We start from the raw sequence: 21,845 nt of genomic DNA, 5'->3' as shown, positions 1-21,845 counted from the left end.
GGAAAGTGCAGCAAGGGCTACACATAAATTACGAGAAGAAGCTTAGCTTGATGTGAGCTTATTTTTCTGGATTCGCTCCCCCCCCTCAAAAAAGGAACTGGTACTCGTAAAATCACTTCCGTCACTTTCCTGTTTACCGCTGAGTTATGTTCGGCTATTAAATTGGATCTATTGGTTCAATAGAGGGTGCAGGTTATGCGAAAAGTTTAATAGCTAATTTAAAAATCGGAGAAAATAAAGAACCCTCCCCGGTCCTTCCTTTAGGTGAAGTCTTTATTCATCTGCACGTGAATTTTAGTCTGACATCATTTTTTACTCCTTACCTTGACTTACATCTCCCGCCAGGCGCTGCTCAGCGTAGAGATGCCCGTCCACTTCGGCTCACAGCGAGCACTTGTGTCTCGCCAAGTCTGATGTTTGCCATCGCAAGGAGCTCAAACAGCGTACCTGACTTCGCAGATGATATTTGCGGGTAGAACTAGAGACATTGGAACCAGGTTCTAAAGCCATTCTAAGTTTGGTTTAGCTATTTGAATTAAAAAGCGAGGCTAGTTTGTGAGCTACTGCCAGTTCTCGATGATGACAAAGTCGAACCATTGCAGAACTTCAATCCTCCTCAGGCTTTTTGACTGGAATACATCAATGGTCTAGAGAGTAGCGGCTGAGGTCTGCCAAGTCTCAGCTCCGTAAAACATCACAAGGCCGACAAGGGTGTTGAAAAATACGCATATGTGTTTATGGCTTATGTTAGGTATCCGTCAAACGTTACGGATCAGTCTGCCCATGGTAGAAGAGGCCTTAAAATTATCGCTTGGAGCTCAAGCAGAATATAGCCACCTGAAGAAAAAACGGAGCCTAGGTAGGTGAACTTTTGAAGAACGTCAATGCTAGTGGCGGTGTCCAGATTAACTAAAGAACCAATAGCAAGAGCAGATGGATCAGGAGTCGTGAATTGGTTTTGCCTCGTTCATTTGAGGTCCAGCTTTCGCCACCCCTTCTTTTTTTGAAGCACTTGCAGCATTGTTCCATGGGATAAGCCAAAATACTCAATCATTGACAAACCGAACGTCCAAGATGACGCGATTCATAAACTTGAGCCCGGATCTGAAGCGTGAAGTTATTTTTATCATAAAATAGTCTACGAGTTTCGGAGCCATAGCACATCCTTGGCAGATTAAACTTGAGTCCTAGAAGAATGGACTATAGCTGGTCGCCTAGATGCAGTTCTCAGCCCCATGATACAGCGCCTCAAACAGACTGCAATACTTCTCTGGGAGGTGAGTCAACTCTAAAATCAGGCATAGAGCTTGTCGATCGACTGAGTCAAATACATCCCAATAATTTGTTTCTAAAGTATTATAATTTTCATCATGTTTTGATGTTTTTCATTAGGATTAACCTAACTTCACTTCTTGAGTGTTTTCCGTATAATACACAAGTACCTATTTTTTAGCCAATCAAATGCCACCTTTGCGTGGGATGCTCCTGAGATTTTCATTGTAACGCCAAACGGTTAGGTTAAAGGAAGTTCATAGCCTTATAAGCGATACAATTATTGTTGATGATAGATTATAGTAGTGTGCAATTTCCATTTACAAAGCAAACAGATTGTGATTTCATTCATTTTTATAAAAGAGACAAAAAAAAAAACATTTTGGTATAAAGTAAAAGGGTGATTGGTAGTTGTGTATTATACGCCTCTCACTCAAGTGCTTCACTTAACTAGAACCTGTTTCTTTGACACTCAATCCAAATAAAATATCACAAAATATGATGAATACATTAGAAACAGATTTAGGCTATAAACCAACAAAGAAACAACGCGGATATCTCGCCTGTGTCCAAACAAGGCGTCTTCAGCACGAAAGAAACACAAGAGGAACAAGATAAAAAAAAAACAAGCTAAAACTAAAAAACCAATAAAATCATCACAAAATATATATATATATATATATATATATATATATATATATATATATATATATATATATACAATTGGCGTAAACTGACCCACTTAGGGAAAAGATGCTATTATAGAGTTACTTCAGTGAGAACACCAGAGTAACTGAGGTAAATAAAAAAACTGGAAATTACTTTAATTATTATGTTTCGAAATAATCCTTTCATAGGCTATTATTGAAGTAAATCGTTTGTCTAGCAGGTAAAACAGTCCCCTTGTGATTATTTATAATCTTAATTCCCTTATTGACTGTTGATTCACTCTTTAGAAGATTATCATAAATTGGGTCAATATTTAAACTACCTGTGTCCCTATTTATCGCAAGGTTAGCAAACAAATGTCTTTTAATTTCTATGGCTTCTCTCACTCATTGTATGTACCCCTTATCATTTGAAATAGCTAAGGCCTCATCAAATTTTACAAAGTGAGAGAGGGAAGAAAAGATTAACCGTAGGATATAAAATCTTTTGCTTCAAGTTTTCAATGTTTCTGTGAGGTAGGTGACTAGAATGACATTTCATAAGTTTTGAAGGATAAATTTTGAAAATTGATTTTGTGCTCTAGAAGAACTGAACATCCAACATGGCCCCCAAGGGGGTCATGGTGCAGGTGGAAGTGGTACAGGTCAAGGACAATCATTTTTGCAAGTGACCCCACAGTTTTATGGAGCTAATAATAATGCAAGTCAGAACCAAATGATAGTTACATGGTCCCATGATGTGCCAGTAAGCTGGCAACCAGGTTCATATAACCCAAATGCATTTTATGGTCAGCAACAAATTGTCCAGCAGGTGCAAAGAGCACCAGTTCAGTTAGTGGGAAGTGGTTTTTATCCACCAAATTATAATGTGCCAGGGATACAGCCCATTCCTTTAGCTAATAGGTACTCTGTGTTAAGTGATGAAGGAAGTTACCCACCATTACCATCTAAGAGTGATGAAGATATGAGACCTGTCAACCCTTGTGTAGTAGAAGGGTTGATTCAAGAAGACCTGCAAATGCCAAAACTGGGACTGAACCCCAGCCTAGGACGTAAAAGGAGAGATATTTCCCCAAATAGCGAAATTGCCCCACAACAAGCTAAGAGGCAAAATGCACACCTACACCAATCAATACCATCTCAGAAAGTGTCCTTTAAAAATCAAACCATTGATATACCACAGACCGAATTATTATCTTCAATGATTGATGTTACAGTAAGTGATGAAAATAAAAAACTGCCTGATGACTACCAAAGAGTGAAATCTCTCAAAGAAGTACTGAACTCTAGAAAATTTGAATTTGAAGTAAACAGAGTAAGAGACAAAATGACAGTATACCTCATGGATAAAGAATCATCAAAAATTGTCCAACAAATGAACATTGTTGCTGGAGTGAATGTTACTGGAAGTGTTAAGCAGAGATTAAGCCGAGGGATCATAAAAGGAGTCCAACTAAGCATGACAGATGAAGAGATTTTAGAGTGTATGGAGTCACCTATTAAAATAAAAGAAGTTCACCGGCAAAATGGTACAACAAAGAAACAAAAAAGCTATCTGACAGTTACGCAATAATAGTGGTTTTTTAAGGTAATTGTCTTCCCCCAAGTGTGTGGTTTTGTGGAAGAAAAAGAGAAGTCCAGGTGTATAACAGGAGATTATTGCAGTGCCATAAGTGTCAAAAATATGACCATAAACCGGATGGTTGTATAACTCAAGCTCATACATGCCTAAGATGCTCAGGAAATCATTCATCTGATATGTGCCATCTCAAAAATACTGATAGTACCTCAAGGCCAAAATCATATATATGTGCCGATTGCAAAGGCAATCATTCTTCTACATCATCATTTGCTTGCCCCGTTAGAATCCAGAATAGAGAAATCCTACAAGCGGCAGAGAAAAATCACATGGGTTTTAAGAGAGCCCAAGTAAAATATAGAAGCTATGCAGATGTGGCAAACAAAAAACTTACTGTGAGTACCCCTTATTTCAATCAACTTCATAATGAGATTACAATAAATATGAAGCAAGAAATAGAACAGAAGGCAGCAAAATCCCTAATAATTGGATTACTTCTAAGACCAGAAATGCTTAAATTGAGCGAACTATCATTAATAGAACGTATAAGTAAATTATGTACCCTTGTGCATGAATTGCAGCTTGGACAGCTAAACAAAGATGAAATTAGAAGTGTTTGTTTAATTAATGAGACAGCAGCACAACAATATGGACCTTAAAATATTATCATGGAACTCACAATCAGTGAGGAATGAGAAGAAACATCTTGTTGATGAATTTTGCCATAAAAATTGTATTGATGTCTTATGTCTCCAAGAAACCTGGCTAAAACCCTATATGAATATGAGTTTCCAGGGATAAAATATTTTGAGGAAAGACAGAATTGAAACAGGAAAAGGCGGGGTCTTGATAGGCATTAGCAAAAAATACCACTACACCGAAGTGCATATTGAATTAGGTGACAATTATGAAGAGTATGTTGAAATAGTTGGATGCAAGCTCTATTTGGGAAATGACAAAATCCTCAATGTTATAAATGTTAACAACTCGAATGGGAATAATAAAGATATTGGTGGCATTATAAATGAACTACTTGATAAAATACCAAATGCAGAACAGGTGGTTTTAATAGGGGATTTTAATGCCCATAGTAAAGTCTGGTGTAATTGTAATTTAATTAATGCTTCAGGTAAAAGCCTTGAAGATATGTTACTGGAAAATAATATATGCTTAATTACACCAAAAGAGCTTCCAACCCGAAAAAATCCTATCACAGGAGTTTCCACCACTATAGACTTGACTTTCACTAGCCCAGATCTAGTGGCAACAGCAACTTTGTCAACCTTAGTAAATATATCTTTGTTTAGTGATCATGCCCCAATTTTATTAAATGTTTGTGATGGTCGGTTTGAGATTTCTGATAAATTTGAGACAAACAAGATTACTAAGTTTCAAATCAAGAAGGCAGATTGGAGAAAGCTTAAAGAACTTCTTGAACAAAAATAAATTTTGGCTGTAGCAAAAATGGAGCAATATGTTAATGACAAAGTGAAGATTTTCCAGGACAGCATAATTGAAGCAGCAACAAAATCTGTTCCACTGAAGGCCAAATATAAGGGATAAAGAAATTCATGTATATGGTGGAACAAAGATTTCGATGCAACTAAAAAGAAATATCTAAGACGAAAAAATGAGTACGAACAAGCAACAATAATATACAACTATATTGAGGTGAAAAGAGCGTATGCAGCATTTAAGAGAGTGATTTCACAAGCCAAGAAAAAGAGCTGGGAAGAGTTTATTGAAAATTTGGATTTCCGGAAACCAGTAAGTAAGGTCTATGTTTTCATCAAACAAATGCAAAGCAATCCCCCACCCCGGAAATCCAACCCCCCGTAGTGTACAATAATCAGTTACTATTGACAGATCAAGATAAGGCGAATGCAAGTGCTAATTATCTAAATAAGACCATAGGAAATACTGATCCAAATGCTACAGAAGTGGCCAGAATGACAGCTAAAGTTAAAAGAATGGCAAATCAGGATTTGCAGTGCCCTTATAATCAGCCATTTACTAATGTTGAAATTGACAGCGTAATAAGAAATCTTCCTACTACCTCACAAGGGGAAGATATGATTTATCCACAGTTTGTTCAAGCTTTGCCAAAGCAGTGGATTATGGCGTTGCTTTCCATCATCAATTTGGCTTGGAATGATGAATATTTTCCAAGTGCATGGAAAAGTGATCAAGCAATTATGATCCCAAAACCAGGATAGGACAATTCAAAACTGGAAGACCAGCGGTTCATAACTTTGCTCCCAGTTTTAGGGAAAGTATATGAACGACTTGTTAAGAAAAGACTTAACTATGAAGTAGAAAAAAGGGGCGGTCTTAAAGATATACAATACGGCTTCAGGAAAAACAAAAGTACCATAGAAGATTTGCTTTGCTTTAAACAGGATGCTTTATATGCTCTCCAGAATGGACTTGTAATGATTGCAGTTTTCCCCGACTTAGAGGGCGCATTCGATAGCATTGTACATAGACAAATATTGTCAGGAATAATTAAGGTTGGAATTAGAGGTAGAATGTTGCTGTTAAGTAAAAATTATCTTGAAGACTGAGTAGTGACAGTGAGAGTAGGAAATACAAAGTCAACAGCCCTAGTAAGAGGAAGAAGGGGAGTACCCCAAGGGTCAGCCTTAGGACCTGATTTTTATCATATGGGAGAGTATAATATCCCTATTGAAGAAGGAGATTGATACGCGGGAATTTTCGCTGATGATAACACTTTGTGGGTTATGGCATGGACATTGGAAGAGGGAATCAAATCTATTTCAGAAGTATTAGTGCAAGTTGAAAACTGGGCGACTGATATTTATCTCAAATCTTCAACACATAAAAAAAAGCCATGTTAATAACTTGGAAGAAAATGAAAGTTACCCCAATAATTAGATTTTATGGCCAGCAGATCGAGTTTGTGAGTGAAACAAAGTTCCTGGGTGTGAATATAGAGAAGAATTTGAATTGGAAACCACATATTGAAATGACCAAGGCTTGTTGCGTTAAAAGACTTAATCTTATGAAGATGCTTACAACTGTTAGCTGGGGGCAAAAACCCAGTTTTATGATGGAGTTTTATATAAAATATATTAGGTCTAAGATAGAATATGCTTCCGTGATTTATTCCTCAGGCAGTGACACAACCCTAGCAAAGTTGAATTCCGTACAGAATGCAGCTATACGCATTGCCTTTGCAGCTAGAAAGACTACCCCTATTGTGTTTTTATTGTCAGAGTCAGGACTTGAAAGCCTGGAAACCAGGAGAAAGGTAAATGTCCTGAAATATATCAAAAAATTGTGGACAGCAGATAATACAAACCTAGTTAGATCAAGAATAGTTAAACCAGGAAAAATTGTTGTAACAAATAAGTTTAAAAAGAGAAACCAGGAAAATATATTTGAAATGTCTTGCCGTATCAGTGAACAGTTCGGAGTGACACTAAAAATGACAGATATGTTAAAAGTTCCAGAAATTGCATTACCTGCTCCTTGGGAGGCAATTAAGCTACAGTGCAATCTTGAGTTTGAAACGAATGGATACCATGATTCCAGGATAAACTTTAAATTAATGATGGCAGAGAAATACAGGGGATTCCTTGATATTTATACAGACGGATCTAAGAAAAGTAACCCAATTTCTGCAGTAGGGGCTGCCTTTGTCATTCCATTGATACAAGTGCCAAAGTCATTTAAACTGCATCCAGAGGCAACAATCTTCCAGGCTGAAGTAATAGCCATAAAGGAAGCAATTGTATTTGCCAAAGAAAATCTTAGCAACCAAAGAAACATTGTATTGTTGTCAGATTCAAAAAGTGTATTGGAGGCACTCGCCAATTTTGATCATAATGGGAAAATTTCAAGAGAAGATGTATTGTGCTACACGGAAATAGTATCATTAATGTCAACAGCAAACATATGTCTTCAGTGGATCCCAGCCCATGTTCAGATTTTGGGGAATGAGAGTGCCGACACAGCTGCTAAAATGGCATGCGAAACAATAAATGTATTTACTAGTGGTTCAACTCCTAGATCTTCAATGCAAATAGATAAATTGATACAATTAGTAAGAACGTATGATTTTGAGGATAGCAGAAATCACTCCGTACATTGGTTTGTTACCCGAAAAGTAGCAAGAAAGTTTGAGAGGCATGTGTACCAAGGATTAAGTAGGAAAGAGGGAAGATTAGCATTTCGTCTTAGATCAGGCCATGCAGATACAAAATTATACAGGGGAAAGTTTTATGGAGAGTCAAGTAACTGTGAGTTTTGTGACAAAGAAGAAAGCCTGGTACATCTACTTATAGATTGTGATAAGTACACTCTCCAAAGACAGAATGTCAACGCCGTTTTTCACGAAAGAAGATAACAGTTGCCTGTAAATTTGATTTTTGAAGGATTAGCAAATAACACTGATAATATACAAGTACTAAAGCTGGTTGTACAGTTTATAAGTGCCATTGGGAGAGATGGGACGATGTGATGGGAAGAATAATTAGGATTAATTAATGTGACAGAGCAGATTATTGATGATTGACTAACTAAAGTGGAATCCAGATTTATTGAAAGAAGACCCAAGTGACCGAGCAGTCAAGAGGGGTCTTTAATTCGTTCATCATCATCATCATCATTTTACACAGCGATCGAGTTGAAAACTAATATGTTCCGCTGAGCCTGAAGCGAAAGTATTCAATGGTTTTCTTAGGTGTGGGGTTTTTTCTTTCGAGTTATGATGCTCAATACACCTTTCCGAAAATTGCCTGTGCTTCCCAGCGATATAGAACTTCCCACAAGAACACGGAATCTTATACTCCCTACTTACTAAATGTCCCCGGGTTAAATCCTTACTAGAACTAAAGAAACTACCCATTGGCCTCAACGATTGGAAACATGTATCAATATTAAATTTACGCAAAATCCGTGAAAGTTTATCACCCAAACCAGGTAAATATGGCAAAAAAAAATGAAACTTTTTGATATATTTAGATCTAAAGACTGAGAAACCTCAATAACCCTACTATCATGTTTAACACGTCTATTTTCAATTATTGTGTCAATGAAATTAATTGAGTGATTGTTACAAAACAAAATATCCCTCAAGTATAACAATTCTGAATCCAGAAATTCCTGGGAACAAATTCTAAAGGCTCTATACACTAGTGAAATTAAAACCCCCCCGTTTCACCGACATAAGGTGGCAAGAATGAAAATTCAAATACCTATCATTGTGCATAGGCTTTCTATAAATCTAGAAAGATAAATGGACATCCCTTTTAGTTAATAAAATATCCAGAAAAGGTAATTTATTATTTTCCTCAAACTCAACTGTAAATTTAATATTGTTATCAAAACTATTTAAATGCTTACAAAAAAAGTCTAAGGAGTCCAATCCATGTTTCCAAACGCAAACCACATCATCCATGAACCTACCCCAGAAACAAAGGGAGATTCTAAAACTGTGTATAGTGAAGAGAGAAGCCATAGAAATTAAAAAAACATATGTTTGCTAACCTTTCGATAAACAGGGACACAAGTAATTAAATATTTGATTTTTGAAAAAGTAAGGCTATTGAATAATATATAGTTATTTTATTTTGTATATAAATTATTATTTTTAATTGTTTTATTTTAGTTTTTCTGCTCATGACGGTAACTGCACATGTGATTGAAAATATCCAGTTTTTTTTATGAATCATCACTGACTAATAAAAGGATTTATCCCTATTTGAGCTTTTATTTATCGTAAACTGCATTCGTTACTTCAATCAGAAAAAAAATTTGTTTGTTCAAGACGTTTCCCTCAGTTCACCGGGTTGTGGATTCTGTCAGGTAAATTTGTTAAGTTTGTGAACCATATTTACACCATTTCCGAATTTTTAATTACTACTACTACTACTAACAACTCACCGTAGCACCAAGCCGTCTGACGCCAACACGGCTACGCACGCTCCTCCTCCATCCCAATGTGTTCAAAGCCTCCCTCTTTTCACCGGCCCACGAAGTTCCCATCTCCATCCAATTTTTCTTAACGACATCCTCCTACCCCAGATGAGGGTGACCTGCTTTCCGTTTAGCCATAAATGGTTGGCTAAAAAGGACAATCTTCGGCAGTCTGCCATCTTTCGTTCGCGAAACGTGCCGTAGCCACCCCAACCTTTCTTTTATTATAGCCCTAGAGAGCGGTATTGAACCACATTTTTCGTACAGCCTCTTGTTTGAAATACGGTCAGTCAGCCGGGTACCCAGAACACATCCTTAAGCAATTTCTCTGGAAAACATCTAGCAAATTTTCATCCGCTTTTCGGAGCGCCCATGCTTCAGAACCATATTTGACCACTGTCATCACTAGTTTACTAGTACAACACTTTTACTAGCATACACACTTTGACGACAGTGCAAGTGCAATAATAAAAAATCAAAACTCCCCCTCTTGTATACTTTCATTATTTCAATAAAACAACACAAATGGGTGATTGGGCTTAGCAAAAAGTATAAAACAAACACTGTTATACAAGACTTTGATAACGCAGTAATAAGGTCACATGCGTTTTGTCATAGTAATTTCGGTTCGAATCTTAGATTAGACATTTTTTTTTAATAGCCAAGCTTATAGGAAATTAACTAAAAAAACAAGTTTTTTTTTTACTGAAAGTAGGGACCGACATTAAAACTTAAAACGAACAGAAATTATTCCGTATATGAAAGGGGCTGTCTCCTCCTCAACGCCTCGCTCTTTACGCTAAAGTTTAACTCTGCCTCACAACTTTATTTTTTAAAACAATAAAAAACTTTAGCGTACAGAGCGAGGCGTTGTGGAGGGGACAGCCCCTTTCATATACGTAACAATTTCTGTTTGTTTTAAGTTTTAATGTTGCTCTTTACTTTCAGTTGAAAAACCTAGTTTTTTATTTAATTTCTGATCGTTTCTCAAATAATTCTGGGAAATCCGTTTCCACTTTCATATAACTGTCCCTTCCCCCAAGTAAACATCCTCCATGGAAGGATCCTCCCTCCGAAGCCCCTCCACCAACCCTCCCCTTCCCCAACATAAAAAAAATCCCACCTGAAACGTCTTTATACTTACCATTAACCAATACTATATGTAAACAATGGGCAAAGTTCATAACTTCCAGCCCTTCCCCCGGGAACTCTTTGGGATTAAGTCATCCTCAAAGACTAGTTTTTGGTTTTTCGACTATGCTGAACAAAATGGCTATCTCAAAATTTTGATTAGGTGACTTTGGGGGAAAAATGAGCGTGGGAGGGGGCCAGGTTGCCCTCCAATTTTTTAAGTCACTTAAAAGGGGCACTAGAACTTTTAATTTCCGTCCACATGAGCCCTCTTACGATATTTTAGGACTAATGAATTGATACTATCACCCCCGGGGAAATAATAAAAAAAAAAAAAAAATAATAATAAACACGCATCCGTGATCTTTCTTCTGACAAAAAAAAATACAAAATTCCACATTTTTGCAGATAGGAGCTTGAAACTTCCGCAGTAAGGTTTTCTGATACGCTGAATCCGATGGTGTAATTTTCATTAAAGGTCTATGACTTTTTAGGGGCGTTTCACCCTTTTTTTGAAAATAAGGCACATTTTCTCAGGCGCGTAACTTTTGATGGGTAAAATTAAACTTAATGAAACTTATATATTTGAAATCAGCATAAAAATCTGATTCTATTGATGTATCTATGGGTATCAAAATTCCGGCTTTTAGAGTTTCGGTTACTATTGAGCTGGGTCGTTCCTTATTTACAGTTCGTTACCACGAACTGTTTGATATACCTTGCAGTAAGGACTCAATAACGAAAATGGAAAAAAAAAGCAGAATGACGAAATCAAAAATAATCGGTGACAATTTCAATTTATTTTCACTTGTTTCAGGCTCTTTTTATCTTCTTTTACTTGTTTGTGTTTCTTTTACTTGTATGTTTATCTATGTTGGGTCTAAATGTGCCCTATTTTCACGCTGGTAAAACCTGGAACTCAAAATGGAATTCGAAACCAAACTGGTTCCAAAATGAAATCAAGAGAGAATAGCAGTTAGAAATATGAAGTGCATAAAAGGTTTGCATAAGAATAAATACAATTTCATAAAAATAAAATAAAAGACTAAAAAGTCGAAAATTATTAATACAAGAAAAATTTAACACGTTTTCAAAAGGACTAAGAAGTAGGAAATAATTATTGCTCCTCGTTTCCAATTACATTCATAGATTTTTGAAAAAAAAAAATCGACCTTTAGTCCATTTTGAAAACAAGTTTCAAAAAATATAGGCCTATTTATTTTTTAAGTTAAAATACTAATGTGACGGACTTAGGTAAATGCACCACAGCCGTAAACCAATAAATTAGAAGCATTCTTTTTACGTTCAAAACTATGGGAGAGCTATCTCTCTTTTTTCCTTGATTAAATCTTGTGTCAAAAAATTCCATTGTTGTTTGTGTTCAACAATAAATATTAAATATAATCAGCCAAGTGCCACCTTACTCCTCCTTCTCATGTGTTAAAAAGAAATAAGCTTTTATGGCTCGAAAACATGAACACTTTTTTGTCCGCTGTAAAACCAATATGGAAAGGTAATTTAACTACAAAAGGAAGAGACATGGGTCAAATGAATTGTCCAAAAAATGACGCCCAGATTCCTCGAGTGAAGCATGTATTGGAACAAAACCCAAAGTATAATCACCTAAGGAACAAGTACTGACAAAACCTATCCTCTACACACAAAAAAGTGACCCTTTGTCCGCGTCTCCGGAGACGATTCCATACCTATGCGAACCCGGCAACTAAATACCGTACTTACACAATTCAATACAACTTTCCCGGTCACTCGTCGCCTGAGTCACGCTCTAGCACAATTTATTGGCTCGTAGTAAAGTACTTTGGCTCGGAGCGATTAAGTAGTACAGCACTTTGTGTCTAGGGGCGCTGAGGTACGCGGGGTCACTTTTGAAGAGTTTTGTCAGTACTTGTTCCGTAGGTGAATATACTTCGACAAAACCTTAGCTCAGTATCCATAGAAACGCAAATCTGCCAACGCGTTTATGTTTTGTTGTAAAAAAAAAGGCAAAGGAAAAAAAGGCATTTATTATACATTTTATTCAAAAAAAAAACAAAAAAAAATCATAATCAGGTTTCAAGGGGTATGTTGCTTTATGCTGGTGCGCTGATTTGCTGCTAGTGCTGGTATTTTATTTTAATTTTTATACATTTTCTTAAAGAAACTAAGGGACGTTTCTTCTCGGATGCGGGGAGGTAGCTCTAAATGGCAACGCCTACAGGGAGGCTGCACTAAATGGCAACAGAAAGCTATACATAGTAAAAGTACGTCTAAAAACAGCAGCAAGGAGGTCACTCTAAATGGCAACAGTAAACGACAAAACTAGCAGAAAGATTGCTCTAAATGACAACACCTATAGGGAGGTCCTCTAAATGGCAATAGTAAATGGCCGCACCTGCAGGGAGGTCGCGCGAAGTAGCAACAGCACGCTGTAGATGGCAACAAATGAAGTGAGATTCTTCTAAATGGCAACACCTGATAGGAGGTCGTTCTAAATGGCGGTAACACGTCAAACAAAATTCTCTTTTAGATTAATCAGGTGGGGAGGAGCTTCATGCTGAGGGTAGTCCTAAAGAGCAGCACCATGACGAGTTCATCTCTGCTTAACTCTGCATGAGCTTCGACAGCTTCTTCAAAAAGTGCATATACTAGAGCAAAGTACTGACACAGACGTCCTGTGGGGCCATAGCCTCATTTGCTATTTTCTGGCAACACTGACGAAGTGAAATTTTAATCAGTTAACACAAGCTTTGGATGGGTTGGACCAACCCCATCGTAAGTAGCTTCATCCTGATGGGTTATCCATTTTGGCGTCTGTTAGCCAAATCAGCTGAAAGAGGCAAATGAAGACACGGTTTTGATCTCTGCTTAGCTTTACCAGTATGAGTTTCGACAGCTTCTTCGAAAAGTGCATATACTAGAGTAAAGCACTGACACGGACGTCCAGTGGGGCCATAACCGTATTTGCTATTTTCTGGCAACACTGACGAAGTGATATTTTAATCAGTTAACACAAGCTTTGGATGGGTTGGACCAACCCCATCGTAAGTAGCTTCATCCTAATGGGTGATTCATTTTGGCATCTGTTAGACAAATTAGCTGAAAGAGGCAAATGAATACACGGTTTTGATTTCATTCTATATTTCAAACCAGGGTTTTACGGCAAGCCATGATATGAAGTCGAGGCAACGATAGCATACCAGCTATCTCTAAATATAAATCAGAATTGATAACAAATTGAAACCAATTTTCCCACAAAGATACTCCTGTTACGCTCTTGACAACTGAAAGCTTCTCAACAGCAGCCCATTGCATAACATCGAAACAAGTGCACCGAGGGGTGTACTTGACAAACAACGGTTTCCATTCCAACTGTCTATTGAAAGAAACCCGTTTGACTAGTTTCTTAAGCATCTTCTCAATATAATATATCGCGTGTTCACCGCTTTCTTAACCAGTACCAAAATCTTTAATTAACGAAATTTTTTTCACAAAACAGTTAAAAAAAACTGGTAGGGCCTACTTATATATTATAGTGACCCCACTCAAGAAGTGAAGTTAGGTTAATCATTATGAAATATGCCAAAATATGATGAAAAATATAATACTTTATAAAGAAAATTATGGAAACTACAAAAGAAAATTAAGAAAAGCAGGCCAAGCAGAACACATTATGTTAAATACCTAACCCAGCCTAATAACCTATAAAATATACCTACATCGTAGTTTTTCTTAATGACACTAAGCTAATTATAACCTACTGCAGACAGACACCGATTTTTCTCAGATCCAAGAGATGAAGATTCCTGAGTGGGGTTGCTATAATACATAAGTACCCTCAACACAAAAATTATGATAATAGTCTTTTCGTAGTTTTCTATATTGAAGCAGTATTTAGTTTATCGTAAAAAAAGTATTAAGGTTTAAAACTAATTTAAAAACAGTTCCCTTTCGTTTTTTTAAAAGCTTCGGTAAAGGCTCTTGGGTGTGTAGCCAAAATATTCGGACTTATATTTTCATTTTGTACTAAAATTTATTTTTATTAGTCAATTTTTTATTAGGAGTTTTGAAATTTTTAATATATTTCCGTTTCAATTGTAAATGGAAAGGCGGTGGGGCTTAAGAAATTATTTACACAGGTGGTATCTAAAGTTAAGTTTGTCCATGGATTGCATTGTAATGTTTTGTCTAAAAAAGTGCAGTTTTAAAAAATCTGGACCTTTGGGCCTAAAAACATAACTCAATTTGAAGCAATATACCCTTCCTCAAAAAAACATGACCTTTCTGCAATTATTGTGAATAAAATGAGAAAGATTTAACAATATCTATTTATTTGGCGAACGATCTTGAGTAGTAGGCCTAAATTTGTAGAATATATTTTTTTTAAAGAATGGCGAAAAAACTATTCAAATAAATTTCACAAAAATTTCATTACCGTACATTTACCTGATTTATGAAATTTGCAGTTTAATGAACTATTGCTATTCCCAAGTTCTAAAAGCCACTACTTTTACTAGACTATTATGCAACGTTAGGCCTACACATCAATCAGAATGGGCTCAAACCCGTTTACCCCTCTCCCTCCTTCTGGGCCTACCTTTGATTATCAATAAAACATAATGTAATAAATAAATAGCAGAATCAAATTACACCTTTCTTTTTCCAGGTCTTTCTATAGCTCATGAATCAGACATAAAATTGTTTTTTAAAGAAAAAGTGCGTTATTTAAAAGATAAAGTATAGTTTAAAATATTCGGTAGGCTACTTTCCCATTATATGGGCACTTCTAAAAAGTCAAGTTTGGTTAATGCTAATGAAATAGGAATATGAAATAGACAAATATATAATAGTTTATAAACAAATTTGGGCTATACATTTGCACATTGGGGGGGGGGGGGCTGGGTGGGGGGTAAAGCATTGCATATATTAAATACGTAACCTAATCTTACCTAGGTACCTTTACCCCAGTCTAAACCCCAAAAAACAACAGTTTAAATATCGTATACGCAATGAAAACCACGCTATGGATTGCATTACTCCGAAGCTGTCTCTTGAATTAACCCGTAAAAAACGGGTTTTTCGTGACTGGTTTCCTTGTAAGTGCCCATATAATGGGAAAGTATCGAATATTCTCTACAGTTTTCTTTCTGTCGAACGTGTTCAATGCGCATTTAAAAGAAAAATTCGTTTGTCAATAAAACAAATTTCTCTTTTACAGTCTATTAATCAACTCAAAACAAATAAAATAAGAAGAATACAAAGTCCGTTTGAAATACCTTTACAATCATTTTGCAACAGATGTTTTTAATATTCCACATGATCATTATCTTTTTTTTTTCTTAATAGGAAATTCCAGATGCGAATCTAACCAGGCAAAAAAAAAAAAAAAAAAAAAAAAAAAAAAAAAAACTGCGCACTCAGTCGAAAATAAACAAATTTTAGATTGGTGGATTTTCAATCATCCGGAGATTTATTGTCAAATTTTCAAACCTTTTCGAACCTAAAATGAGCTGCATTTGGTTTCTTTTCCTCTTTTATTATTATTATTGAGTGCTATCGCAAAGTTAGTTTTTTTTTTTTTTAAAGAACGTTTATTGACGTTGACGTTTTATTTGTCAGTGTTACACCTAAGGGTACTGGTGCATTAGATGGTCACTTTTAAAAAGTCAAGTTTGGTTAATGCTAATGAAACAAAATAAAATAGGATGAATATATATTAGTTTAGAAACAAATTTGGGCTATATATTTGCACATTAGCAGGGGGTGGGGGGTAAAGCAAAGCATATATTAAATACGCAACATAACCTATCTTAGGTACCCCCCCCCCTAAACCCCAAAAAACTACAGTTTAAATATCGTAAACGCAATGAAAACTACTCTGCATTCCATTTCTTAATAGCGTTCTCTTTGAAAATAACCGGTCTCTGGCGGGTTTCGTCTGTCATTGCACGACTGGTTTCCTTGCATAGTACCGACCTAAGTTATAAGACCAAGGTTCACTTTTAAAATACCCCTCCCCCCGCCTGTCCTCAACTCCCTGTTGAAGTAGCATTGATTCAATCGAATCGAATCTTTGATTCAATCGAACCTTTACGTCTTCTACACACTCGGTTTCTTCAATCAACGAAATTATTAAAGACACAAATTTTTCTTTGAGCAAGCCTAGCCTAAATCTTCGGTCTGTCTATCTCGCGCTCTGTGAATATTTTGCTTTCTCTTTAGTCCACGGACAACTACCAGCTGTTTTCAAGAGTCCATCTTTTGTTTCTAAATCTTCTTCAGTTGTTTTTGAAATGCTGCTGATGTAAGAATTCATTCTACGCGGTGTGTTCGGCCCGACTTTGATCCAGTAATTGTAAGTTTAAAGGTATGGAGTTCGCGATCAGCTGCGAAACGAATTTATAGGGTCAAAATGATAATTTATTTTTAATAGTAAATTATAATCTTTTCATTTATTATTATTATTGTTTATTTACTTTTGGTATATTATAATTTTGTTGTGTTAATATAATGTTGGATTTGTTGACCAATGGATTCATTAGTTTTAAATCCATCCATTCACCAAGCCAGAAAAACGACAATAATTTGATTTTTTCTTAAAGAATACGAAATATTCCTTTCTTCAAGGAGTTTTTACTTATTTTGACCTGTTTTTCAAGGGAACATGAAAACGAAGCGAATAACAAAGCAAATTTCAACTCGGCAGCTGGATAAAACAGGGGCTTCAAGATTTAAGCTTTAACACGACTAAGTAATTAAGACACTACGTATTTAAAAAACAAGACAAATCAATGATATCCATGGAAAAAAGCGACTTTTCTTGTTTTTCAAGGTGGAGGGGGGTGGGGTCAAGGACTCCATCATATGGTTTCTGATCGTTTTGGTTGTTCCATTCAGTACATTTCGGTACAACCATTTCGAATAATTTCGAGCTCGTTTTCGAAATTTGTTTTTGCAATAAACCATTACTATTAAGATAAGTATATTTAGTAGTTACCATTACTGAATCGCCTTTAAGTAGATTTTTTTTTTCACAAGATAAAGTTTTTTCAAAACTCAATTTTGAACTTTGGTTACTATACTGCAACCATAACAGGTCGATAAGCGTGAAAAGTTAGAGACGTTCGTGGTAAAGATATACTTAGTTTTACGTTACCCATGTTTTGTTACACGAATGGAAAGTCAATACAGCAGCAACAAAATTAAATTTCCAGATGAATTATCAATAAATTTTAATAACTTTCCCATTCATGCTTGATCTGTGCTTTAATCTCTATCTCCACTCCACATTTTTAATTTTTGTAATAGTCTGCCTATAATGTTAGTGACGAATCTAGACGTTCATTGTGACGATTTTCTGGATTTTTACGCCAGCCTGGTGTGTAAGGACTTACTTAAGCATTAAAAGTTACACTTAAAGTAACCGAGGAGTCACTCACTCCCAGCAATCATTTACCCCAGGTGATATCTACCAAGCGTGGGGGAACTGCACCAAGCACATTAAGAAATGAGCGAAGTGTTTTGGGAGCTCTGCCAAGCGTGGCGGAACTGTGAAGCACAAATTCCGTTCCGAGATGTACGCTAGAAGGTAGAAAGTCAGGGCCCCCTCGAATGTAACGTAAGTTAAACATTTAGTACAGAAAATTAAGTACATACAGTGTAAAAGCCGCTTAAGACGCCACGTATTTAGATAAGCCGACAAGCATGAAAAGCTAGCGTCATTCTAAGGATATTCTCGGCAAATCAATTAATATAAATGTCAGGAAATGGCGGAACAAAAAGACGGCATCAGCGGACATTCAGGAGCCGGAAAATCAGAGACCATTCTAGCGAACTTCCACCTAAATTACATCCCTAAATTTCAGGGAAATGCAAGGAGTTAGTAAACAAAAGATAGAATCGACAATATTTATGAATTCCAGTTTGGATATCCATAATGCCAAAAATAAATATTCTTTTTTTATGGGGTACGAAACTAGTATGAGTTTGAGTTTGTATAATTGTATATTAAAATTGACCGACATCATAGGCGCTGAAAGACTATTGAAAACCTTATAAATTAGTCTTTTGTTTTCTATCTGATACCTATGGAGTTCCCTGTTCTTCAGAGAACATCCTGTTTTTGCGTCAGTTCTTGTGTTTTCAGTAAAGCGCTATTTTTTTAGAATTCTACAAATACAGGGAAATATAATAAATTAATTTCCTTGAGCTAGTTTGTTAGATATACCTAGCATAACGTGTGAAGCTATAATTTTTGGTTCGTTTTAAGTTTTAATTTCGTTCTTTACTTTTAGAAGGAACTTTTTTTAATTGATGTAGAAAAGAAAAATACATTTTCAGGGGACAGAAATATTTAGGGTAATAAAATAAACTAAAATCAAACCAAAAACTAAACAGTTAGTCTGCGGAGCGCAAAAACAACCTTGAAACCTTTCAACCAACAAGACCCATACAGAAGTAGAAAAATAAACGGAGCTGAAAAAACAAAAATAAACTTGGATGACAGAAAATATTTCTAATGTTTCCAGCTCCCTTAGACAGAAGAAGCGGTGTATAATAATAATAGAAAAACGCAAAAAAAATGAAAAATGCCTACATTATAAGAAATTGCAGGGGACGGGATACACTGTGAGATTTCACTTCGGGGAGGGACTTGGTCCGACGAGGTTCTTCTCTTATGTACGTTCTTATATACTCGAGAGCTCCATTATTTTTTTTTAATCTTGTACCTGAAATTGCTGATTAAAAGTGAGAGGTTTATCAAACTTGTTTTGTATATTCTATTAAACAACTTGTTAAAATACCCAGGTTTTTGTTTGGTTTATTTTAATTTGTTTCCCTGTCTTAAAATTACAATTTCTAAAAAATTGTCCCTTTCTTCTAAATAAAATTTTCTCCTAAAATGGTAAGTTGGAGCTTACTCTTGTAAAAATGTGCTGAATTCCCAACGTAGCTAACAATCGCGCCTGTATATACCTTGACATTTGGGTACGGCCTCTTTGGAGGTCGATAAAGCATGTAACTTGGATGTTAGAAAAAAAGAAAGATGAAATTGATGAAAACTCAAAATCTTGATACACTATCTCTCAGCGAATTGAGTTCGGAACCCAACATATCGTTGTGGAGTAGCTTAGCCGATAAACTGTGGTTTCTTACTGTTTATGTTATTTTTCATTTTAATTTCTGGTTGTTTTGAATTTTGTTTATTGATTGATATTAATCTCTGTTTGTTTAAAGTAACTTGATTTCTGTTCGTTTTGGGTTTTAATATAGCTCTTACCTTTCCATTGAGAATTTCATTTTAATCAATTACACTAAGAAAAAATTGAGTGATATAAAAACCCTAGAATGTAAATAGTAACAAGAAAAATGCAACCTTAAACTCTCTCAAGGGTTACTAGTTTTGAATCCACCAGACAGTGTAGCAAGAAGAGGTTAAAATGTCTTCCTCCTCCTTCATTACAAGAAAATAGACGACAACTGTAAGTTTACCTTCAACCTAGCAAAAACCCGTAAAACTTCAAATAAATAGAAATTAAATGCTTTTAAACGCAATTTTATCATTATATCACAGGTCAAAAGTTTCTCCTTGGTCGAAACACAGAGTGAGAGCGGGTCCCTTGTGAGGTTGTTTTTATATATTAATTTATATGTTGTTGACTATGTGAATTATTTAATTAATTGAGCCACTACGTACAGGTTATTTGACCTTTTAGTAGATTGCTGTCCTATAATTCCAAGTTGTTGTTTTTTTTTAAGTTGACAACCTCTAAATAAATTGCCGTTATAAAAAAAGTCTGAAAACTTACCGAGGTGGGATAACTGGTGGGATTGGTTGAACTGCAGGAGGCTTCGTTGACAAGGAAATAGTTCTTGCCTAAAATAAAATGAACTATTAGCCTGTTTAACGGTAATAATCCTATAGGTCGGAATGACAAGATTAGTTCGATAAGAAAAGTCATCAAAACTAGTTTTGAATTCCCTTTTCGTTTCAATGACTGAAAGCCTTTGATCTCACCCAAAACGTCTCAACTTTATTTACAATTAGAAGTACTGTGGAATAATTTGAAGCTAACTTTCTAAACAACATTAAACCTTAAAGGTTTATGTTTCTAACCTTAAAGTGTTTATACTTTGGTATGTTATATAAGTTTTGAAGGAGACTAAATACTCTACAAGTTTTGGTATATTATTTTTTGAATTCTACAATCTTAAGGCTTAAATACAAAATAAAAATTTTGTTTTTTTAAATACAAAACAAAATTACAAAACAAAATACAAAACAAAAATACAAAACAAAATACAAAACATTAAATACAAAACATACAAAACAAAACAATACAAAATACAAAACAAAATACAAAACAAAATACAAAACAAAAATACAAAACAAAATACAAAACATTAAATACAAAACATAGAAAACAAAACAAAACAATACAAAATACAAAACAAAATACAAAACAAAAATACAAAACAAAATACAAAACATTAAATTCAAAACATACAAAACAAAACAAAACAATACAAAATACAAAACTTAAATACAAAATAAAAATCCAATAGCCAAGATTTGGCGTTTTCATTTACCAAATAACAGTTCCGCAATTCGCTTTTCTATTCGCTTCACTTTGATATTCAATTGAAAAATAGGTCAAAATTAGTCAAAAATCGTTGAAAGATTTTTAATAGTCTTAATTTTTAAATAGATTTCATAGTCTTAATTTTAGGCAGGTTTGAGTCATTCTCTAGGAAAAAGTCAAGTAGCATCGTATTTCTGGCTCAGATCTGAAACTACTGAAACCATTTGTGTGAGTATCCTGTCCTTTTGTTGACAGTTACAGCTGTAAGCTTGTTGCAAAATTCAAAAGGGACATAAGCCACAAAGCTTCTCTCAATCTCTGGACCTACTTATTTTTTTTTTTTTTCCACCACCCACACAGATCTAAAACCAAGACTGCAACGAGCATGGGTAACAGCTTCAGGGAAGTTGCTGATGCTGGATTCTTTTTTTATTTCTCCGGGGGGTGGGGTCAATCGGTTTTACACCATGAAATACTCCCCCCCCCCCGCTTTTCATTGGAAGGTATGGGTAAAGTTCATGATGAAGTTGTAACTGATATATATATATATATATATATATATATATATATATATATATATATATATATATATATATATATATATATATATATATATATATATATATATATATATATATATATATATATATATATATATATATATATATATATATA

The 21,845-nt window shown here is 35.2% G+C and overlaps 1 protein-coding gene across 1 annotated transcript; it reads left to right on the top strand.

Annotated features, from left to right (window-relative positions):
- The first annotated feature begins 6,391 nt into the window (after nucleotides 1–6,391).
- LOC148939633 (uncharacterized) lies at nucleotides 6,392–7,888 on the top strand. The gene has a single exon (XM_089106929.1). It carries the CDS (start codon nucleotides 6,392–6,394, stop codon nucleotides 7,886–7,888), a length of 1,497 nt encoding a protein of 498 aa, XP_088963055.1.
- The last annotated feature ends 13,957 nt before the right edge of the window (nucleotides 7,889–21,845 follow it).

The sequence above is a fragment of the Artemia sp. Qi Xiang Cuo genome, chromosome 21, assembly GCF_049724085.1.
Source record: "Artemia sp. Qi Xiang Cuo chromosome 21, ASM4972408v1, whole genome shotgun sequence".
Taxonomy (NCBI): domain Eukaryota; kingdom Metazoa; phylum Arthropoda; class Branchiopoda; order Anostraca; family Artemiidae; genus Artemia; species Artemia sp. Qi Xiang Cuo.
This window is presented reverse-complemented; position numbering and strand designations above follow the sequence as displayed.